The sequence below is a fragment of the Haliotis rufescens genome, unplaced genomic scaffold (genome assembly GCF_023055435.1).
Source record: "Haliotis rufescens isolate VD_foot unplaced genomic scaffold, xgHalRufe1.0.p SCAF_15, whole genome shotgun sequence".
Lineage (NCBI taxonomy): Eukaryota > Metazoa > Mollusca > Gastropoda > Lepetellida > Haliotidae > Haliotis > Haliotis rufescens.
In genome coordinates this window covers 14,741,730-14,765,991 of record NW_025963835.1, presented here as the reverse complement: position 1 = coordinate 14,765,991, position 24,262 = coordinate 14,741,730, and the positions used below count along the sequence as shown (strand labels likewise).

General features: G+C 42.4%; 1 protein-coding gene and 1 long non-coding RNA gene across 3 annotated transcripts in view; one reads left to right on the top strand and one right to left on the bottom strand.

Moving 5' to 3' along the window:
- LOC124124250 (FACT complex subunit SSRP1-like) overlaps window positions 1–22,773 on the top strand; it is a 29,977-nt gene extending 7,204 nt beyond the window's left edge. For both annotated transcript variants that reach the window (XM_046487382.2, XM_046487383.2), the window contains exons 5-18: window positions 163–356; window positions 1,514–1,608; window positions 2,085–2,220; window positions 4,421–4,524; window positions 5,357–5,485; window positions 6,245–6,466; window positions 6,891–6,972; window positions 8,677–8,809; window positions 9,598–9,643; window positions 13,495–13,654; window positions 17,023–17,211; window positions 17,607–17,743; window positions 20,177–20,420; window positions 22,323–22,773. In XM_046487382.2, coding sequence (XP_046343338.2) covers window positions 163–356; window positions 1,514–1,608; window positions 2,085–2,220; window positions 4,421–4,524; window positions 5,357–5,485; window positions 6,245–6,466; window positions 6,891–6,972; window positions 8,677–8,809; window positions 9,598–9,643; window positions 13,495–13,654; window positions 17,023–17,211; window positions 17,607–17,743; window positions 20,177–20,420; window positions 22,323–22,397 — 1,946 coding nt within the window. In that variant the 3' untranslated portion in view covers window positions 22,398–22,773. The remainder of the gene's footprint in view (window positions 1–162; window positions 357–1,513; window positions 1,609–2,084; window positions 2,221–4,420; window positions 4,525–5,356; window positions 5,486–6,244; window positions 6,467–6,890; window positions 6,973–8,676; window positions 8,810–9,597; window positions 9,644–13,494; window positions 13,655–17,022; window positions 17,212–17,606; window positions 17,744–20,176; window positions 20,421–22,322) is intronic.
- On the bottom strand, window positions 9,732–12,102 carry LOC124125722. Its single transcript, XR_006859682.2, has 2 exons — window positions 11,283–12,102; window positions 9,732–9,855 (listed from the first exon to the last, which is right to left on the bottom strand). It is a non-coding gene; the product is annotated as an uncharacterized LOC124125722 (long non-coding RNA).
- Window positions 22,774–24,262: the final 1,489 nt, after the last annotated feature.

Here is a 24,262-nt window from a genome sequence, read left to right as displayed (position 1 = left end):
CCCCGTCGTGATATTGCTGGAGTATTGCTAAAAGTGACGTAAAATCATACTCATTCACCATGTGTCTTATTAATCATTGATTGAATCTGTCATAAACATGATTGTTTATCCTAGAAATTGCAGATTGTGCATATAAGTGTAACATAATATATGTTATTTCAGGTAACGCACTGACTTTTGAAGTGGACAAGTCCATGTCTTTTGAGGTCCCCCTGACAAATGTATCTCACTCAACAACAGCAAAGAATGAGGTGACCTTGGAATTTCACTTGAATGATGACGCTGCCGTCTCGCTTACGGAGATGCGTTTCCACATACCTGCTGACAACAGGGACGCCGAGAATGATCCTGTACAGGTATTCTGCTTTGTTCTCATTCACTATCCAGCACTTCAGACCAAAGCCAGACTGTTTTGCAACAGCAGTAGAAGAAACGGGTTGATCCATCAAGACTTATGAATATAGTCTTTGGGTTAGAGTAGTTCTTAGCAACCCATTCTTGTTGTAACAGGCAACTAACGGGATCAGGTGATCAGGCTCTCTGACTTGGTTGATGCATGTCATCATATTACAGTCATGTTAATTGATGCTCATGATGTCAATCACTGGTTTGTCTGGTCCAGACTTGATTATTTACAGACCGCCGGCATATAGCTTGAATATTGCGGAGTGCTGCGTTAAACAACAAACAAACAAACAAACATACATGCCCTGACAGCAAGGTATGTCACTCGTGCGTATCTACTACCACTGGACTACATTGCCTAGACTTGATTATGTATATTGTGTTGTATTTTATCAATTGTTGGGTACTAAATGACATTTAAAAATGTCACATGTTAAGTGATGAAACTTTGATCGTTAGACTTTTATTCATCGTTTGTTCATCATTTGTTCATCCAACATTGGGGGCACAGGTGACCCATCTGTGTAAGGTGTGGCAATTCACTCTTCAGAGTTATGTCCCTTAGGCAGTCCAGAAAATTATGACCGTGGGTTTGAATCCCACTTTTGCCCAGTTTATGATCTAGGTTTGTCAACACGATGTGACTGCATCAAAGTGGTAAATGCCTGAGGCCTGCATCACTTCTGGCTCTCCTCCCACATCAAGCATTCACACTGTGATATAACTGAAATACAGTTTGAGTTTCCTTCAAGCCAAGGGGGCACAGGTGGCCCAGTCGTCTAAGGCACCGCGATTCGCTGTGCAGAGTTGCGTCCCTTGGGCACGCCAGAAACCTATGATTGTGGGTTCGAATCCCGGTTCGCCCCGATTATGTTTCTAGGTTTGTCAGCACCATACCCGTGCTCGTGGGTTTCACCGAAGTGGTTAAAGTCTGAGACCTGCATCACTTCGGGCTTTCCTCCCATATTAAGCTGACACGCCGCAATATAACTGGAATACTGTTAAAAGCGGCGTTAAACCCAACTCACTCACTCACTCCTTCAAGCCAAACCTGCTCAGTCATCCAACATGTTCCTGCAGTAAATTCTCGTTGTATCTTTGTGTCCAGGAATTCTACAAGAATGTTTTGGAGAGTGCGGACATCATCCAGGCAACTGGCGAATCCATCGTCACGCTACAGGAGATCCAGTGTCTCACACCAAGGTAAGAGCAGTGTCAAGCCCGGATGTAACTAGATTACAACAGTGACATTACCAACTTGTTCTTTTGAAACCTCCATCGTGGCCTTGGAAATAGCATGTGCGCCTGGAGAGCAGAAGGTCGGTGGTTTGATCCTCGTCAGTGTCATACCAAAAGATGTTAAGAGATGGTACTTGTTGTTACCCTGCCTGGTGCCTGGCATTAAGGGGCTAAAACAAGTACTGGAATTCTCGGAGTCAATAGACTGTGTCCGAGTGGGGTATTCATGTTAAACTGAGGCATGGTATCTCAGTGGTCTAGCACCATAAGACCAGACTAGTACAAGCCGCCACTCACACGTGCTTGTTGGTTGCTATATAATAATAATAATCTTGAACGGTAAACCCCATTTCCCGTGACTTGTTATTTTGAGGTAATAATTCAGAGATAATAACACATCTTCGATTTTTCCATTTTTAAGTATTTATTTTGGTTTTCAGAGGTCGTTATGACCTGAAGATGTACCCTACATTTCTGCAGTTGCATGGTAAAACATTTGACTACAAGATCCCCTATACCACAGTGCTGCGTCTCTTCCTGCTGCCCCACAAGGACGGCAGACAGATGTTCTTTGTGGTAAGTAGAGCAGGCTGGCTTCAGCCAGACTTGTCCAGCTTGGAGAGGACAAAACAGCTGATGCAGCACAAAACAATATTCACACACACTCAAATGCATCCCTTCTTACACTTTTCAAATGTTATTATTTACCGTAGTTACCGGCACTATGTACCATTGTTGTTTATGCCTGAGATGTGTACCATATGTTACCATAGTCTGGTCGTATTTAAAATGGAACTTGCCTTAAAAGGCGACTATGTTTGTTGTAAGAGGCGACTAACGGGATCGGGTGGTCAGGCTCGCTGACTTGATTAGTGCATGTCATCGTATATCCCAATTGCGTGGATCGATGCTCATGATGTCAATCACTGGATTGTCTGGTCCAGACTCGATGATTTACAGACCACCATTATATAGCTGGAATATTGCTGAGTGTGGCATTAAACAACAAACATACAAACAGTACCTTTACATTAATTTTTTGTCATGTTTGTCCGATTTTCCGAATGGCATATTAATATACTACTCAAGAGAAGTTATGTCCTGGCATAACTGATGATTACAGTAATATGTTAGAATCAGTTGGTCCTTCTACTTTTGAGCAGTATATTTACTATAAGTCATGACAGTGACAGGGTTTTCATACATGGATTCTGACATCTTGGTTGCCATAAGTATGGTTGGGTGTCTTTAGTCTGTCGCACTGATGATGGAAACTCGTACTTTGTGTATGGTACAGTTTTAACTTTCCATGTTCAGGATTCAGGTATACCAGTATGGAAGAATAATATATGAAGGAATAGTCCTATATGACTGTATGAAGGGACTTATCGATGCCTGCTCAAAGGCCGATATTCAGTCTACAGAAAATGTCAGTAATTGTTCCCAAATTGGAAATACAAATTTCCCAATTCATGTTACATAATATAAACTAATGTTATTGCTTTGTAATGACTTTTAATTTAATTGAATGAATTGAGAAAATACATTGTTTTGCTAAACTGCCTGTCGAGTACTGAAGGGTATTGGCCTGACTTTTGTATTGAGATTTATTGCAATAATGTTTCATATAGTATGACATCAATCTCATTAAAATCAGATGTGATTTCTCGCTGCCGCTAAACAAAGATCTGAAGACATCCCATTACGGGTCACGTCAGAACGACCTTTCGCGTAAATGGCCTGCTGTAAATTTACGTGTCTATTTCTTTGTCATAATAAGCTGCAGTTTTTTTTAAAGGAGGGCCTGAAGAGTTTAGTTAGGGCTGCATCTTCTAAAGTCTTGTTCCTGACGGCATCCTGGTATCAATTGCGTCTATAGCGTGTTGTGAATGCGTCTGTAGTGTGTTGTAAATGCGTCTGTAGTGTGTTGTGATTGCGTCTATAGCGTGTTGTAAATGCGTCTGTAGTGTGTTGTGATTGCGTTTGTAGCGTGTTGTGATTGTGTTTGTAGCGTGTTGTGATTGCGTCTGTAGCGTGTTGTGAATGCGTCTGTAGCGTGTTGTGATTGCGTCTGTAGCGTGTTGTGATTGCGTTTGTAGCGTGTTGTGATTGTGTTTGTAGCGTGTTGTGAATGCGTCTGTAGTGTGTTGTGCTTGCGTCTGTAGCTTGTTCTGAATGCGTCTGTAGCGTGTTGTGATTGCGTCTGTAGCGTGTTGTGATTGCGTCTGTAGCGTGTTGTGAATGCGTCTGTAGCGTGTTGTGATTGCATCTGTAGCGTGTTGTGATTGCGTCTGTAGCTTGGTGTGATTGCGTCTGTAGCTTGGTGTGATTGCGTCTGTAGCGTGTTGTGATTGCGTCTGTAACGTGTTGTGATTGCGTCTGTAGCGTGTTGTGATTGCGTCTGTAGCGTGTTGTGAATGCGTCTGTAGCGTGTTGTGAATGCGTCTGTAGCGTGTTGTGATTGCGTCTGTAGCGTGTTGTGATTGTGTTTGTAGCGTGTTGTGAATGCGTCTAGCGTGTTGTGATTGCGTCTGTAGCGTGTTGTGATTGCGTCTGTAGCGTGTTGTGAATGCGTCTGTAGCATGGTGTGATTGCGTCTGTAGCGTGTTGTTATTGCGTCTGTAGCGTGTTGTGATTGCGTCTGTAGCGTGTTGTGAATGCGTCTTTAGCGTGTTGTGAATGCGTCTTTAGCGTGTTGTGATTGCGTCTGTAGCGTGTTGTGATTGCGTCTGTAGCGTGTTGTGATTGTGTCTTTACAGTAAGATGTCTATTACAGGTGAGCCTCGACCCACCCATCAAGCAGGGGCAGACACGGTACCACTTCCTCATTCTCCTCTTCAACAAGGATGACGAGATGTCGGCCGAACTGAACCTGACTGAGTAGGTGTTACTTGTCCACAGTTGACAGCTCTCCCTGATCTTTTTGATTTTCTTAAAAACTTAATTAAAATTAAAAATACCAAAATATGATTTGTTTATTTCATACCTTTAAATCGCCAAATCTACAAAAGAAAATTTTGAGGATGAAATTTTCATTGACACCAGTAAAGAGAGGTTAATATTTAGTCTTATGTTCCCTTCAACAAGCCTAGAAACCTATGATTGTTGGTTCGAACCCCGGTTCGCCCTGGTTATATTTCTAGGTTTGTCAGCACCATACCCGTGCTTGTGGGTTTCACCAAAGTTGTAAACGTCCAAGACCTGCATCACTTCGGGCTTTCCTCCCACATTAAGCTGACATGCAATGATATAACAGGAATACTGTTAAAAGCGGCGTTAAACCCAACTCACTCACTGTTCAACAAGCGTGCCTTGTTTATCGACTGGTATGCAGCTAATTTAGGATATTGCATTGATCCAGTCAAGAGACTCTACTCACATTATGGGAAGTTGCTGTAGTCAAAATAGAAACTAAACTAATCTGGAATTCAGCAACCCATGCTTGCCGTAAAAGGCGACAATGCTTGTCGTAAGAGGCGACTAATGGGATCGGGTGGTCAGGCTCACTGACTTGGTTGGTGCATGTCATCCTATATCCCAATTGCGTGGATCGATGCTCATTATGTCAATCACTAGATTGTCTAGTCCAGACTTGATTATTTACAGGCTGCCATCATATAGCTGGAATATTGCTGAGTGTTGCTTACAACAACTGACTAACTCTCTCACTTTGTTCGGTTAGGGTGTCATGCTAATGATGTTATGCTTCCAGTGAGGACATTGAGAAGAAGTATGATGGCAAGTTGACCAGGGAGATGTCTGGACCGGATTACGAAGTGGTCAGCAGAATATTCAAGGCCATCACAACGAGCAAAATCACTGTGCCAGGAGGATTTGTCGGGTACGAGAGTAGGGCACATCAAAATAACCATGTAGCAGCTAGTGCATGCCAGTCTCACTATATGGCGTGTCTTAATCAGTGCATGACAAGTCTCACTATATGGTGTGTCTTAATCAGTGGATGACAGGTCTCACTATATGGTGTGTCTTAATCAGTGCATGCCAGTCTCACTATATGGCGTCTTAATCAGTGCATGCCAGTCTCACTATATGGCGTGTCTTAATCAGTGCATGCCAGTCTCACTATATGGCGTGTCTTAATCACTACAAGCCAATCTCACTATATGGTGTGTCTTAATCAGTGCATGCCAATCTCACTATATGGCGTGTCTTAATGAGTGCATGCCAATCTCACTATATGGCGTGTCTTAATCAGTGCATGCCATTCTCACTATATGGCGTGTCTTAATCAGTGCATGCCAGTCTCACTATATGGCGTGTCTTATCAGTGCATGGCAAGTCTCACTATATGGTGTGTCTTAATGAGTGCATGGCAAGTCTCACTATATGGTGTGTCTTAATGAGTGCATGACAAGTCTCACTATATGGCGTGTCTTAATGAGTGCATGACAAGTCTCACTATATGGTGTGTCTTAATCAGTGCATGACAGGTCTCCATGTATGGCGTGTCTTAATATGATAGTATTGCTAAATGAGCACATTTATTTTCCTTTCTTTTGGAACCAACAGCTTAAATGATTTTGCCATGCCAACTTATCTGCAGAGGATAAATAACATTGAAGCCTGTTTCTGTTTGCAGCCACTCCGGAACTCAGGCAATCAGTTGTTCCTACAAGGCAGCCACGGGGCTGTTGTACCCACTAGAGAGAGGCTTCATCTTTGTCCACAAACCTCCCATTCACATCAGGTTTGATGAGATTGCAGCTGTCAATTTTGCTCGAAGTTCCGGCAATACCAGGTCATTTGACTTTGATGTGGAATCCAAGTCAGGAACCGTTTACAACTTTGTCGGTCTTGAAAAGTGAGTAGTTTTATTTCATCAATAATTAACTTGTATGCAGCGTTAGAAAATGGCACTAGTCCTATAGTCTTTGCCAAACTGCCCAATGGTAAAGGTATCATAAGGACTAGTAGAAATTTGCCCTTTTTAAGGACAAGTGGCCGAAAACTGTTAGTTTCTAACCCTGGTATATCAGACAAATGTCCCCTTGCTTTTTATTGCAGAATTTATTCTTGTCTGTTGGTAGTGGGAGAGGCATGATATCTCAGTGGTCTAGAACTGTTAAACCAGCATAAGTCCAGACTAGTACAAGCAGGCACATACTTGTGCATGCATGCCGCTATATAAGTGAAATAATCTTCAACGTGGCGTTTAACCTCTATGTCACCTCGCCTGTCTGTAGTGTTATGGTCTGTTTTTCATGGTGCTATGTTGCTTTGTACAGAGACGAGTATGGGAAACTCTACGACTTTGTCGCTCAGAAGAAACTGCGAGTGAAGAACATTGGTGGAAAAGGGAAAAAACGAGTAAGTCCAGGAAATAAGCAATTTCTTACGAGGGGTGAAACAATACTGCAAGGTCACAATACATTACATATCACAATCCATAGGTCACGATACAATATGTATCGCGGTACACATATTTATGTCAAATTGCATGGAAACGTCTTGACTATAAATATTTTAGAGCAGGTTCAAAAGGAAAAGGTAGCTGTAGACACATGTTTGTAGTGGCAAGTGCAAATTACAGCACATTTTGAGATATTTTAGTGACAAAAACGCTGGAGGGGAGTGGGGGGGAGTCTTTAAACGACAAGTAATTCTTTGTTTTGGCAAGTGTATCATCTCTTAGTGATACAGAAAAAATCATATCATGTTTCACATCTTGGCATGAAAACTCATGATGCACCGCTGCACTGATTGTTTCAGCCTAACAGCATTAAACTAAGTTCATTTTCAGTGATCCATTCATATATTTTTCACTCTAATCTTGCCATTTACGCTCAATGGAATCTGTTTTGACAGACAAGTGTTGAGTTTTTTGTTTACTTGAATCTAACTGATGAATGTATTTCAAAGAATGTAAATATCAATAGAATATATTGCCATAGCTCCAGATAACTTTGAGCAATTGAGTTTTTACTCTAGGGTTTCTATTTGAAAAGTAATTGGGTTTTTTTTTGTGTGTATTTTATGCAAATACGCTTTTTATCAGTAGCTCTGTATTGCCATTTTCATGATAAAAGAAGTGGAAAATCTTTTCATCTATCTCATCACAAGGCCTGCAAAGGTCAGTTTGGTGTTATAAGGAAGATGACACGTGAGCTCCAGATAAGCTGCGTATCTGCGTGAAATACGCATCAGAAATGAAGAAATACGCAGTAAAATATAATCCAAGCGTATCAAATACGCAACGAACATTACAGATAGGCTACAAAAATAAAACTTGTGCGTATCATCAAAATATTGTGAAGTAACCCTGCGTATTCGATTAGCAAATGAGCAACTTATTTTGAAATTATAAGTTGGCATTCCGTCAACCTTGCCAAACTCCACGATGACAGTCAGATCATGATCATTTGCCATCACACTTTCTTGTGGAAGTATCGTATTTTCGAGTCTTATAAAGCTCTCCAACCCACACGACACCAGTTTGCAGGGACTAGATGAATAGTGTTTATAAATATTTAACTTAAATACCCACATGTGTAAAAACTAGTGGGTAACAGAAATTTGAATACGCAGATAGAATTACTGATACCCGATGATTTTAAAATGCATGGGTAAAATACCCACAACACCAAAAGTTTATCTGGAGCTCTGGATAATGCAAACGTGCAGTATGATAGAATTCAAGGCTTTTAGAGGGGAACTGGGAACAATATTATTTTCATTTTTCTTAAATAATAATGTATACAACTCAAAAGAAGTTTAAAGGTTCTTTCATATTACTATAGTTAATCTATCGTGGCATGACAGCAATATGGAAGAATCAGGTGTTCTTTAACTTCTTTTGAGTAGTATAATTTTTCATATGATGTAGGTATTTTCTTGAAGCATTCTAAAGAAGAGTGGGGCAAACAACTTCATGTGTACAACTCTTCGTTTGCTAGGACCAAAATAGTTCTCTTTCGTAAAAGTTACGCTCTTTTGCAGTGTTGAGTAGTATATAGACTTCCAACACAATCTGTGTGTGTGAGTGTGCGTGAGACTGACTGTTTGTGTTTCCAGACCCAGGATGATGATGATGACGTTTGGGGCAGTGGTGATGAGGGTGGTGAACACGATGCCTACCTGGAGCGTATGAAGGAGGAGGGCAAGAATCGCCAGGTGGATGACGAGGATGACGACAGTGACAGCTCAGGTGAGACAGTCAGTCTGGGACCAACCCTTAAACAGATGGATAAACATTACGGCTGTAACGTTTTTGTTTGTTGAGGCCACACTCAACAATATTCCTGCTATATTATACCCCGGATCTTCACGGGTATGGGCTGTAACGATTCACCGATACCTACGATGTGATCAACTCGAAAGGGTGCACGGGAATCACGCACGCACGAATACGATGTTAGCGTTAGGCGTCTCAACATGCATGATTCCCGTGGACCCTTTCGAGTTGAGTTGATTGGTTCAACTGTGTCATATGGCCCTGTGACGCAGGGGTAGTATTATGCAGATAGCTGTTTCAATGAATGCTCGTTCCACCCGTGCCAAACAGGTCTGGTTGTTGATGAAATATAGTGATAGCTAAATAGACAGATTTTTTATTCATGCACCGATTATCTTTAAATGTAATATCCAGTTATGTATGACTGTTTAATAATCTCATACCAACTTTGACTGGAGTAGGTCCGATAGTTTTTCAGATATTGTAGTAAATGTCGGTACCTTAAATTACCTTCCAGACTATAAATGCAACCCTTGGGCTCACCAGAAACCTATGATCCTAGGTTCAAATCCCGGTTCACCCAGATTATGTTTCTCGGTTTGTCATGTGCTTATGGTAAATGTGTGAGACCTGCATCACTGCAGGCTTTCCTCCCACATCAAGCTGATACACCATAACTGGATTACTGTACAAAGTGTCGTTAAACCCATCTCACTTACACACTCTTGTATATATTTGACTGTGTCATTGTTTTTCTCCAGACGAGTCCTACAACCCAGGTGGAAGTGGCAGCGAGGTAGCTGAAGAGTGAGTACACGCCAACTAACCAGGGCCGCACTTCACGAACAGATCTTAAGGCCAGACACTGCACCTTACAATTGACAAAATGCTTCACAAGTATTTGTTAGTTTTAATTGGTTACAACTTTGAGGTATACATATTAACAATTGAAATGGAGTCTTTTCCAGGTGATGTTGCCACCGGTTGCCATGGAAACATCCAAGATGGCCGCCGCAAGCCTGAAAAAGATTGAAATTAGTTTCAGTTTTTCTCTAAGACCAACAAAGATATTTATATAATTTCAATTGTATAACAAAGCTTGTATGGTGTTGGGTACAATGACAGAGAGAAAAATTGAAAAAAGACTGGTATATATTTTTAAAATAATTTTTCAAAATTTCACATTTTTTAGGTTGATTTTTACCCATAATTTATTTTTTAAAATCAAAATGGCAAACAAATTTTAAAAAGTCTCTCTGTTATTGTGTAGAGTAATCCTCTGCCTATATGTACACCAAATTTCATTCAAATCGGGCCAATAATGGTTGAGATCTATGTTCACTAAGATCCAAAATGACGTTAATGGAGAAAATGAGGAAATAAGTTTGTATATGGTTTTCTTCCTTCAGCACCTATTAAACACTTACAAAATCTTAGTTTACTGATGGGATGTATTCAAGATACATAAAACAATGCATGTACAAAGAAATAACAGGACTTAAAACTCCCCAGCACCATACAAGAAGCCTTCAGCTGCCTCAACATGAACTCGGTCCCTTTTTTTAGCCTCCCACTTTGCACTACGTTCTATCTTAGATGTCTCCTGGCTTTGCTTCCTTGCTTTGAGGGTTCTCACATTATCAAGTCTTTCAATAGAAGCTGCTGTTATTTCATTAGCTTCTATTGCAAGCTTGTTAATTACCTGAGTAATGTGACATGTACCCTCATTGAACGAAGCTATTGCAGACGCCACTGCCCGATGCAACCGCCTTGCACCCACAAAAATGGTCTTCGGACAACGGGACTAGATCACGGAATGCAAGCATTCATTAGCATTCTGTGTCTTGCCTTTCACCATCCTCTTAAGGAGGTTTTCATCAGACATTCTTTGATACACAGATACCATCTTTTCTGCAATTTCTGCATCGAGACAATGTCTGATGTTGACAAAACTTCCTTAGTATTTTCAACAACAACCTGTGAAAGAATGTTTTGTTTTTGTTGAAATGTCTTAGGATGGAGACCTTCCATTCCAAAACCCAGACAAAACATTTTCATTGCAGCATGACCAAGTCCTACCTCTGACAGAGCATAAAAATGTCATTGACCTGAAAGGGATTGGTACCAGATTGATTACCTTACCTTTGTGAAGTGTAATTTTTGGCAACACACATCTGACAGTTTTGACATGTCAACATAACGTTTACAGCAAATCCAAATCTATCAAAATTGTCACTCTTTTCAAACAACAAAGACCCCTGTTCGTGACATGATAGGCATTCAATCTCTTGAAAAAATAAATTCATTTGTCTCATGTCAATTAACATCCATTGAGGTTTTGGTTCATCATTGTCAAGCACGGGAGATTTGATATTTTCAGCAGCTTTAAATTTTGATAGTTTTATGTCGCTGCGTGAAGTTGCATTCAATAAAAAAGAATTCTCACCTTCATTGTCTCCAACGGGGATGTTTTCCCCAACGGCGTGGTCCCCGGATGATTCCGATGCATCTAAAACGTCCAAGCTGTCAGAATCTGACACAGGGATGATCGCGCTGTCAACACGGGTCGTAACTCTAACACCGCATTTCGAACGTGCCTGCTTCAACTGACTTGCCCTTCGCCTCCTATTCTAACCATAGGCGTGTTGTGACCCGTGTTTTGACCTCATTTAAAAAAAATACAACAATTTTCAGTTAAGAAAATATCAAAAACGATGTTTGCCTGTCAATCTTTTCGCAAAGCAGCCGCCATTTTGTATACCTACCGGAAAAGACCGGTGTTTTGTTGCTAAGCCGAATGGTGCATTGTGGGATACGTTTTACTTTATTTGGATCGAACGAATATTCCCGAATGTTGCATTACGGGATATTTCTCCTTAAATGGTAATTTACGTACGAATGTCTCGCGGGAAAAACCGACGATAGCCTCACGTGGAATATCTATTTTTAGAATGTTTTTGCACAGAAAGATGGCGGAAACGATCAGCTTTCTATCGATGTATAACATGAAGGGGTTCGTTACAGCTGCGGGGGCGTTGTCATGGGTGAAAGTTCAGGTTTTTCCACATTGATTACGATCATATTTAAAAACAATACCACACATTATGATTTTAATAACGTTTTTTATTCAGTAAATGTACACAATATCGTAAAAAACATGTTGCATCACAAAGTACATGTATTATATATGCGAAAAAAATCAAAATCTCGATTTTGACATATTGAAGCAATTATGTTAATTTAAGGTGCCGTGTCTGGCCTTAACACTGTGACTGTCTGAGCCTATGATAAAGTGTGTGTGACTGGCTGCTGTCATTGTGCTACAATCGCTTTGTGAATCAAGAGTCCATGTATTTACCAACATGTACTTAGTTGATATCTCCATGGTCTAGTGCAGAGTTGCGTCCCTTGGGCACGCCAGAAACCTATGATTGTGGGTTCGAATCCCGGTTTACCCCGATTATGTTTCTAGGTTTGTCAGTACCATACCTGTGCTTGTGGGTTTCACCGAAGTGGTAAATGTCTGAGACCTGCATCACTTCGGGCTTTCCTCCCACATTAAGCTGACATGCCGCGATATAACTGGAATACTGTTAAAAGTGGCGTTAAACCCAACTCACTCACTCACTCACTCCATGGTCTAGTGGTAGAGCGTAGAGTGGAGAGCAGAACCCGGCTGCGTCATACCAAAAGATGTTTAAGGATGGTACTTGTTGTTACCCTGCCTAGCTCTCAGCATTAAGAGGCTAAAACAAGGACTGGTCGGCTCGGAGTATGCTGTGTCTGAGTTGGGTATTCATGTTAAACTGCGGCATGGTATCTCAGTGGCCTAGCACTATAAAAGCGGGTTAAGTCCAGACAAGTACAAGCAACCACATAAATACTCATGTACATGCACGTTACTATATAAGGGCAATAATCTTGGACGCTATGTTAAACTCCATTACACCTGACCTTGGTTGATATTATCTACTCGGTCGGATTGTGGCTGGGATATTGCTGAGTGCTGGTAAAACAGCTAACAAAACAAACATACACAGATTTTGTTAATACAAACTACTCAAGAAGTGAAACTTTTTTGAAGTTCTAGACTGCATATCACACGAAATGTGGCACATGCCGTTGTTGTTGGAAGTAGTCGAGTGCAAGCAGTCTGATCGAAAGCTTTTTCTCTCCTGAAGAAACCCAGTCACCCCATGGCCAAATCTGTTATTTTTAAATGAGCCGATGATTCTGTTTATGTAGTTCTAATGTTACAATTAATTTATCAGCTTGATTGACGCTATGGAATTACAACATGCACATTTTGAAATTCAGAAAAGAAGTTTAAATTTGCAGAGTTGCCCCCCTTTAAGGATCCAGGCAAAGAGAAAGTAACTCTCTCTAGGTCATTGACACATTATTAAGTGAGGAATGCACAATTCTGTAAGGAAAATCATCTGCCAGTCAACAAGGCCATATTTGAATAAACATGATTGTGGAGGGGTGTGGATTTTTTAGATGGTGATGGTCACAACATATGACTGGCTATTGGTTCACATGGGCTGAGTACGACTAAATAGCCACCCACTGTGTGTGTGTAGAATGTTTCAAGATGTGCAGCTGGAGTTCTGTGATGTTTGAGAAGACTTGTGAATTTGACTCATTTGTGTATGCAGGTACGACAGTAACCCTCCCACGTCGTCGACGTCCGACTCCGACTATTCAGCGGGGTCGGCCGGCAGTGGAGGAGACTCAGCTGCTGAAGCAAGGAGGGAGAAGAAGAAGGAGAAAAAGGAGAAGAAGGAGAAGAAGAAGTCCAAGTCTGCTAAGACAGTTGTAAGTTGACGCCTTTGTCAGGATCAATGAAGTTGATTACTTGCAAGTTGTGGTTCAAGTCCAGGTTAGCTTTGTTTGTGTGATCGTGAGTTTAAACAAATGGCTCAACGTCTAAGACCTGCATCTTTTTGTGCTTTCTTCCCGCATCACACTGTGATATAACTGTTCAATGACGTTTCTCTCAGATCTGGGTCAGCCTGTATATTGTGTTGAAGCATGGTGGGACGTTTCCCTCGTATCTGGGTCAGACTGTATGTTATGTTGAAGCATGGTGGTACGTTTCCCTCGTATCTGGGTCAGACTGTATGTTATGTTGAAGCATGGTGGAACGTTTCCCCTAGATCTGGGTCAGACTGAATGTTATGTTGAAGCATGGTATGACGTTTCCCTCAGATCTGGGTCAGACTGTATGTTATGTTGAAGCATGGTGGTACGTTTCCCTCGTATCTGGGTCAGACTGTATGTTATGTTGAAGCATGGTGTGACGTTTCCCTCAGATCTGGGTCTTCCTGTATGTTGTGTTGAAGCATGGTGGGACGTTTCCCTCTGATCTGGGTCAGCCTGTATGTTGTGTTTGAAGCATGGTGGGACGTTTCCCTCAGATCTGGGTCAGCCTGTATGTTGTGTTTGAAGCATGGTGGGAAGTTACCCTCAGATCTGGGTCAGCCTGTATGTTATGTTGAAGCATGGTGGAACGTTTCCCTCAGATCTGGGTCAGCCTGTATGTTGTGTTGAAGCATGGTTGGAAGTTACCCTTAGATCTGGGTCAGCCTGTATGTTATGTTCAAGCATGAAGGGATGTTTCAGATCTGGGTCAGCCTGTATGTTGTGTTTGAAGTATGGTGGGACGTTTCCCTCAGATCTGGGTCAGATCGTATGCTATGTTGAAGCATGGTGGGATGTTTCCCTCAGATCTGGATCTTCCTGTATGTTGTGTTTGAAGCATGGTGGGACATTTCCTTCATCTGGGTCAGCCTGTATTTTATCTTGAAGCATGGTGGGATGTTTCCCTCATCTGGGTCAGTCTGTATGTTGTGTTGAAGCATGGTTGGACGTTTCCCTCTGATCTGGGTCTTCCTGTATGTTGTGTTTGAAGCATGGTGGAACGTTTCCCCTAGATCTGGGTCAGCCTGTATGTTATGTTGAAGCATGGTTGGATGTTACCCTCAGATCTGGGTCAGCCTGTATATTGTGTTCAAGCATGGTGGGAAGTTACCCTCAGATCTGGGTCAGCCTGTATGTTGTGTTGAAGCATGGTGGGAAGTTACCCTCAGATCTGGGTCAGCCTGTATGTTATGTTGAAGCATGAAGGGATGTCTCAGATCTGGGTCAGCCTGTATGTTGTGTTTGAAGCATGGTGGGACGTTTCCCTCAGATCTGGGTCTTCCAGTATGTTGTGTTGAAGCATGGTGGAACGTTTCCCCTAGATCTGGGTCAGCCTGTATGTTGTGTTGAAGCATGGTAGGATGTTTCTCTCAGATCTGGGTCAGCCTGTATGTTGTGTTGAAGCATGGTAGGATGTTTCTCTCAGATCTGGGTCCGCCTGTATGTTGTGTTGAAGCATGGTAGGATGTTTCTCTCAGATCTGGGTCAGCCATGAATGTTGTGTTGAAGCATGGTGGGATGTTTCCCTCATCTGGGTCAGTCTGTATGTTGTGTTGAAGCATGGTTGGACGTTTCCCTCAGATCTGGGTCAGCCTGTATGTTGTGTTGAAGCATAGTAGGATGTTTCTCTCAGATCTGGGTCAGCCTGTATGTTTCATTGAAGCATGGTGGGATGTTTCCCTCATCTGGGTCAGTCTGTATGTTGTGTTGAAGCATGGTAGGATGTTTCTCTCAGATCTGGGTCAGCCTGTATGTTATGTTGAAGCATGAAGGGATGTCTCAGATCTGGGTCAGCCTGTATGTTATGTTGAAGCATGGTGGGACGTTTCCCTCAGATCTGGGTCCGCCTGTATGTTGTGTTGAAGCATGGAGGGATGTCTCAGATCTGGGTCAGCCTGTATGTTGTGTTGAAGCATGGTTGGACGTTTCCCTCAGATCTGGGTCTTCCAGTATGTTGTGTTGAAGCATAGTAGGATGTTTCTCTCAGATCTGGGTCAGTCTGTATGTTGTGTTGAAGCATGGTAGGATGTTTCTCTCAGATCTGGGTCAGCCTGTATGTTATGTTGAAGCATGAAGGGATGTCTCAGATCTGGGTCAGCCTGTATGTTATGTTGAAGCATGGTGGGACGTTTCCCTCAGATCTGGGTCAGCCTGTATGTTGTGTTGAAGCATGGTTGGACGTTTCCCTCAGATCTGGGTCTTCCAGTATGTTGTGTTGAAGCATGGTAGGATGTTTCTCTCAGATCTGGGTCAGCCTGTATGTTATGTTGAAGCATGGTGGGACGTTTCCCTCAGATCTGGGTCAGCCTGTATGTTGTGTTGAAGCATGGTAGGATGTTTCCTTCAGATCTGGGTCCGCCTGTATGTTGTGTTGAAGCATGGAGGGATGTCTCAGATCTGGGTCAGCCTGTATGTTGTGTTGAAGCATGGTAGGATGTTTCTCTCAGATCTGGGTCAGCCTGTATGTTGTGTTGAAGCATGGTAGGATGTTTCTCTCAGATCTGGGTCAGTCTGTATGTTGTGTTGAAGCATGGTAGGATGTTTCTCTCAGATCTGGGTCAGCCTGTATGTTATGTTGAAGCATGAAGGGATGTCTCAGATCTGGGTCAGCCTGTATGTTATGTTGAAGCATGGTGGGACGTTTCCCTCAGATCTGGGTCCGCCTGTATGTTGTGTTGAAGCATGGAGGGATGTCTCAGATCTGGGTCAGCCTGTATGTTGTGTTGAAGCATGGTGGGACGTTTCCCTCAGATCTGGGTCTTCCAGTATGTTGTGTTGAAGCATGGTAGGATGTTTCTCTCAGATCTGGGTCAGCCTGTATGTTGTGTTGAAGCATGGTAGGATGTTTCTCTCAGATCTGGGTCAGCCTGTATGTTGTGTTGAAGCATGGTAGGATGTTTCTCTCAGATCTGGGTCAGCCTGTATGTTGTGTTGAAGCATGGTAGGATGTTTCCCTCATCTGGGTCAGCCTGTATGTTGTGTTGAAGCATGGTAGGATGTTTCTCTCAGATCTGGGTCAGCCTGTATGTTGTGTTGAAGCATGGTAGGATGTTTCTCTCAGATCTGGGTCAGCCTGTATGTTGTGTTGAAGCATAGTAGGATGTTTCTCTCAGATCTGGGTCAGCCTGTATGTTGTGTTGAAGCATGGTGGGACGTTTCCCTCAGATCTGGGTCCGCCTGTATGTTGTGTTGCGTGTTGGGACATTACTATGAGATGTGGATGTTGAGTAGTCGTACACGATCGTCTATCTTTCTCTCTACAGAAGGAAGGAAGAAGGAAGAGGAAGAGCAAGAAAGACAGGGACCCCAACCGACCTAAACGGGCTCAGTCGGCATACTTCCTGTGGCTCAACGAAAGCAGAGAGAGCATCAAGACAGAATTCCCAGGGCTGTCGATCACTGAATTGTCAAAGAAGGCTGGTGAGATGTGGAGGGACATGACAGACAAATCTGTAAGTTAACCTGCCGGTATAGTGAATCCTCCTTGTCCCCAACACAAGTCTGTTAGAATATCTGACCCGTGAAAAGGCGACTAACGGGATCAGGTGGTTAGGCTCGCTGACTTGGTTGATGCTCATGATGTCAATCACTGGATTGTCTGGTCTAGACTTGATTATTTAAGACCGCCGTCATATAGCTGGAATATTGCCGAGTGCGGCGTTAAACAACAAACCAACCAACTGTTAGAATATCTCCATACAGAACCCCCAAAGTCCCTGACACACGTCTGTGCCCTTAAAACAGGTCTACAATGTGTTTTACTTTGAGATTAGACTAAAGGATGAGCTCTTTAGATTGAGGATTAGCTACGTGAAGGGTGAGTGAGTGAGTGTGTTTGTTGCTGCAGAAGTACGAGGCGCTGGCGGAGGAGGCGAAGAAAGAGTACCAGGCTGCCATGGAGGAGTACAAGAAACAGAAGGAGGAAGAACCCAGCGCAGACGAGGACGACGACGAGGATGGAGGTGGGGGAGGAAGTCCAAAGAAGTAAGAAATTAGTCAAATATTCAAGTTCATCAAATTTGATAAGATTGTGACTTACTGACCTCCCAATGGGGATTCTGGATAATGAACTTCAATTCATACACTGATGTTTCAAATTGCTTCTGAATTCAAAATTTGGAATAATACAACATATCATGATACATATGATGATACATATCACAATACAGCCTTGTGTATCATAAGTTATTGTGATACACTATAAACCTCCAATACCCCTCCCTAGCAGTGTTTGAAATAAAAATAATCGCCAGGCTGCCATCAGGACCAACAAACTTCAGGCCCTGACTAAGCTCTTCAGGCTCTCATTAAAAACTGCAGCTTAATGTGACAAAGGAATCGACGTGCAAATTTACTGCAGGCAATAAGGACCCATACAACTTTGAGGCCCGTGAAGATTCCGGGGTAGAAGAGGTCTTCAGCAACCCATGCTTGCCGTAAAAGGCGACTATGCTTGTCGTAAAAGGCGACTAACGGGATCGGGTGGTCAGGCTCGCTGACTTGGTTGATACATGTCATCGATCCCAATTGCGTGGATCAATGCTCATGATATTTATCACTGGATTGTCTGGCTCAGACTCGATTATTTACAGACTACCGCCATATAGCTGGAATATTGCTGAGTGCGGTGTTAAACAACAAACAAACAAACCATACAACTTTGAAACTACGGGCCCGACACGAGACCTCCCTTCCACGGTCCTACAGGCAGGTGCTATTTTCAACACTGATCCTAGTAAGCACATCTCTTTAGTATGGATTGTTACATATATCAGTCACTGGATTGTCTCGTCCAGATTTGACTATTTACAGGCCGATGTCTAATAACTTGAATATTACTGAGGACAACATTAAACAACAAACAAACAAACTTATTACCCATAACATTTCTTTTTAGAAATAGCACATAAACCATCCCCTGTAAACTTCATCTTGGAATGGGGGGCACGGGTGGCCCAGTCGTCTTAAGGCGCCGTGATTCGCTGTGCAGAGTTGCGTCCCTTGGGCACGCCAGAAACCTATGATTGTGGGTTTGAATCCCGGTTTGTCAGCACCATACCCGTGCTCGTGGGTTTCACCGAAGTGGTAAACGTCTGAGACCTGCATCACTTCGGGCTTTCCTCCCACATTAAGCTGACATGCCGTGATATAACTGGAATAATGTTAAAAGCGGCGTTAAACCCAACTCACTCACTCATCTTGGAATGCTTGCTTCTAGAGATTGGTATGTCGGTATTCATCTTGGAATGCTTCTAGCGATTTGTATGTTGGTATTCATCTTGGAATGCTTGCTTCTAGAGATTGGTATGTCTGTATTCATCTTGGAATGCTTGATTCTATAGATTGGTATGTCGGTATTCATCTTTGAATGCTTGCTTCTAGAGATTGGTATGTCGGTATTCATCTTGGAATGCTTCTAGAGATTGGTATTTCGGTATTCATCTTGGAATGCTTCTAGAGATTGGTATGTCAGTATTCATCTTGGAATTCTTCTAGAGATTGGTATGTCGGTATTCATCTTGGAATGCTTGCTTCTAGAGATTGGTATGTCTGTATTCATCTTGAAATGCTTGATTCTATAGATTGGTATGTCATTATTCATCTTGGAATGCTTGCTTCTAGAGATTGGTATGTCGGTATTCAACTTGGAATGCTTGCTTCTAGAGATTGGTATGTCTATTCATCTTGGAATGCTTGCTTCTAGAAATTGGTGTGTCGGTATTCATCTTGGAATGCTTCTAGAGATTGATATGTCGGTATTCATCTTGGAATGCTGCTTGAGATTGGTATGTCGGTATTCATCTTGGAATGCTTGCTTCTAGAGATTGGTATGTCGGTATTCATCTTGGAATGCTTCTAGAGATTGGTATGTCGGTATTCATCTTGGAATGCTGCTTGAGATTGGTATGTCGGTATTCATCTTGGAATGCTTCTAGAGATTGGTATGTCGGTATTCATCTTGGAATGCTTCTAGAGATTGGTATGTCGGTATTCATATTTGGAATGCTTGCTTCTAGAGATTGGTATATCAGTATTCATCTTGGAATGCTTGCTTCTAGAGATTGGTATGTCGGTATTCATATTTGGAATGCTTGCTTCTAGAGATTGGTATATCGGTATTCATCTTGGAATGCCTGCTTCTAGAGATTGGTATGTCGGTATTCATCTTGGAATGCCTGCTTCTAGAGATTGGTATGTCTGTAATCATCTTGGAATGCTTCTAGAGATTGGTATGTCGGTATTCATCTTGGAATGCTTGCTTCTAGAGATTGGTATGTCGGTATTCATCTTGGAATGCCTGCTTCTAGAGATTCGTATGTCTGTATTCATCTTGGAATGCTTGCTTCTAGACATTGGTATGTCGGTATTCATCTTGGAATGCTTCTATAGATTGGTATCTTGGTATTCATCTTTCAGAGAGAGAAAGAAGAAGGTGAGCCCGAGCCCGAAGAAGTTGACGGAGAGTCGTGCCGGTGCGGGCAGCGACTACAAGAGCAAGGAGTTCATCTCCAGTTCCTCCAGCTCGGATGAGAACAAGCCACTCAAGAAGAAGGCCAAGAAGGAGGGCCGCAAGGAGAAGCGAGCGGAGAGCTCCCCCAAGGGGAGGAAGAGCAAGCGAGGGGCCAAAAGGAACTCCGGGAGCGAGAGTGAGGAAGCAGAGGTAAGAGAGGCGGATCAGGTGGTAGCCAAGTAGTTTAAGTGCTTCCTCGTCAGGTTAAAGGTTTGATTGATCCCTTACATGGGTACAATGTGTGAAGCCAAGTTTTGGTGTCGCCCAATGAGATATGCTGGCGTATTAAGTCTTTGAAAGGCATTAGAAGTGATACACATACAGAACTTCATTATGAGGAAAAAAGCGTTTCGGAGTATATACTTACTCCTTCATCAAGTGAGTAAGAAAATACTCTGAAACGTTGTGTTCCTCATATTAAAGAATTTGACATCCATAAATTTTAAAGTTGACATCCATAAATTTTAAAGTTGACATCCGTAAATTCTCTTTCTGCTGGAAACCCATCTCACTCATTCACTCACTACACTACACCACACACACACCCACACACACCACACCACACCACACCACACCACACAATCTATCGAAGATTTCTTTTTAAAAACTTTGGACATATATAGAAGTAAAGAGGTTGACTACGAGGTTGATTTTTTAAGCATCTGAGGGTACCTCCCTCTGTGTGATTACTAGGTAGCAAACTGAATGGTGTACAAAACAGTTTCTTGGGCGACTAGATGTTGATTTTGGATCTGCTGCTGAAAAGTAGCAAAAGTAAAATATTTTTGGATACTGGTGACTCTAATGGGATAAAAAATAAACAAATAAAATGACATGAAATATCAAAATAATTTGTGTTGAAAAGAGGCTTTATTGCGAAATATCCAATTCATGGTGAAGTGTTTGCTGTAAACATGGTAAAGTTTGATCGCTGTAGACCCAATAAGAGTTATGGACCTTCCTTATTTCATATCTGGTGGCACAGACATTCCGGTTGGAAAATGGCGACATTCATGTGCCTCATGACAATTATATATATATTTTACCTCTGACATTGTTAGAACAAAATTAAATTCTATCTTCAAGCAACTAAGCAAAAGGTATTGCCTTATGAAACCATTGTACATGTACTTACATCAAACTGCAGTTTTACTGTCCACAAGTTAAGCAAATGTTACATTATGCATTATTTGCTGTTCAGTTGCTTTTATTGATGGGGACACGGGTGGCGGCAATTAGCTGTGCAGACTTCGTCTCCTGTGCACGCCAAAAACCTGTGATTGTGTGTTCAAATCCCGGTTCGCCCTGATTGTTTCAAGGTTTGTGAGCACCATACCCATATCTCGTTGGTTTCACCCAAGTGGTAAACGGCAGAGACGTGCATCAATTGGGTTTTTCTCCAAAATTAATCTGACTTAATGTGATATAACTAGAATAGGGTTTTTCTCCAAAATTAATCTGACTCGATGTGATATAACTAGAATACTGTTCAAAGCAGTGTTAAACCCTACTCACTCACCCGTATGGACTTGGAGTAAGTTGCCTTTTTTAAGGGTTTTGCTATATGTTATCATTATGAGGACTCGTGTCTATCGCTGTGGTGGGTGTATATTTGTTTTGTACACCATTCAGTATTGCTGTGATGGGTATATATTTGTTTCTATCGCTGTGATGCGTGTATATTTGTTTCTATCGCTGTGGGGGCGGTCGGGTAGCCTACTGGTTAAAGCGTTCACTCGTCACGCCGAAGACCCGGGTTCGATTCCCGTCATGGGTACATTGTGTGAAGCCCATTTCTGGTGTCCCCTGCTGTGATATTACTGGAATATTGCTAAAAGCAGCGTAAAACCATACTCACTCACTCACTCACTCACTCTAGTGCTGTGGTGGGTGTATATTTGTTTCTATCGGTGTGGTGGGTGTATATTTGTTTCTATCGGTGTGGTGGGTGTATATTTGTTTCTATCGGTGTGGTGGGTGTATATTTGTTTCTATCACTGTGATGGGTTTATATTTGTTTCTATCACTGTGATGGGTTTATATTTGTTTCAGCTGCCTGAAGATGAGGAGATCCTCAGTTCACCCACAGCATCTGAAGCATCGGCTTCTGAGTCCGACTCAGACTAAAAAACGCTTGCCCGACACTTCATCAGTTGGACCTGTCCGTCTGAGCAATGCTTCGTGGGAGACGTATCAGCCACGCAGCCATCTGTATATAACTACTCATCGTCATTGCATCACCAGATATTGTGACAGCCAGAATCTACTTCATGCTATTAAATGTTGTTTTCAGTGCTGCATGTGTCCATAATGAATAATGTTGACTAATGTGCCAGTTTTCTTGTAAATGGTAAATGAAGAAGGCCATTTCTTATCTAAGAACTCAATATTCATTGTAATTCACATAAAGAGCATTTGTCTGCTATGTTCCTGTATACTGAAGTTTGTAAATATGTGTGGTAAATATGCTGTCTAGTGATGTAAATAAATGTATGCCTTCTTACCTGTGTCCTGTGTCCCTGTATTGACAACACACAAGCAAGCCCCGGAACGAGATGTAGTAGTAAGTAAGGATAAGATATATGGATGAACAACTTCTTTATTACAATTAGGAGGGACGTTTCGGTGTAGGTTCAACACCACTATCAAGCAAGTGATGTACTGAGAATGGTTGACAAGCGTATATACAGGAATGAGGCAGGTATAAGGCACGGCTTCATACCTGTATATATGCTTGTCAACCATTCTCTGTTCATCACTTGCTTGACAGGGTTAGAAACTAACGGTTTTCATCCACTAGTCCTTATAATGATAACATATAGCAAAACCCCTAAAAAGGGCAAATTTCTACTAGTCCTTTGATACCTTTACCATTGGGCAGTTTGGCAAGGACTATAGGACTAGTGCCAATTTCTAACACTGCTTGATAATGGTGTTGAACCTACACTGAAACGTCCTTCCTAATTGTAATGATCATAGCTTGATAAGGAAGAATAAAAATGAATAATTACATTGTCAAGCATGATGATGGAAGATATAAACACTGAAAGGGTTTCTAGTCGATTGTGCTGCATGTTGGCTCAGCTGAGCTGGGTTTGGATTCTGACATGTGGTCTGACAGTGTTGTGTGGAGATGCTGAGATGGGTGGAGATGATATGTGGTTTGAATACTGTGTACAGGTGCTGAGACGTTTGGAGCATGGCTCACTGCAGCATTGACAATTCTACCGGAACAGGGTGCCTATAGCTGTTATCCCACATCTCGATTCACCACAGGATCAGGGTGACTATAGCTGTTATCCCACGTCTCAGTTCACTCCTGGAACAGGGTGCCTACAGCTGTTATCCCACGTCTCAGTTCACCACAGGAACAGGGTGCCTATAGCTGTTATCCCACGTCTCAGTTCACTACTGGAACAGGGTGATTATAGCTGTTATCCCACGTCTCAGTTCACTACTGGAACAGGGTGCCTATAGCTGTTATCCCACGTCTCAGTTCACTACTGGAACAGGGTGCCTATAGCTGTTATCCCACATCTCAGTTCACTACTGGAACAGGGTGACTATAGCTGTTATCCCACGTCTCAGTTCACCACAGGAACAGGGTGACTATAGCGGTTATGCCACGTCTCAGTTCACCACAGGAACAAGGTGCCTATAGCTGTTATGCCACATCTCGATTCACCACAGGATCAGGGTGACTATAGCTGTTATCCCACGTCTCAGTTCACCACAGGAACAGGGTGACTATAGCGGTTATCCCACGTCTCAGTTCACCACAGGAACAGGCAGCCTATAGCTGTTATCCCACATCTCGATTCACCACAGGATCAGGGTGACTATAGCTGTTATCCCACGTTTCAGTTCACTACTGGAACAGGGTGCCTACAGCTGTTATCCCACGTCTCAGTTCACCACAGGAACAGGCAGCCTACAGCTGTTATCCCACGTCTCAGTTCACCACAGGATCAGGCGTGCCTATAGCTGTTATC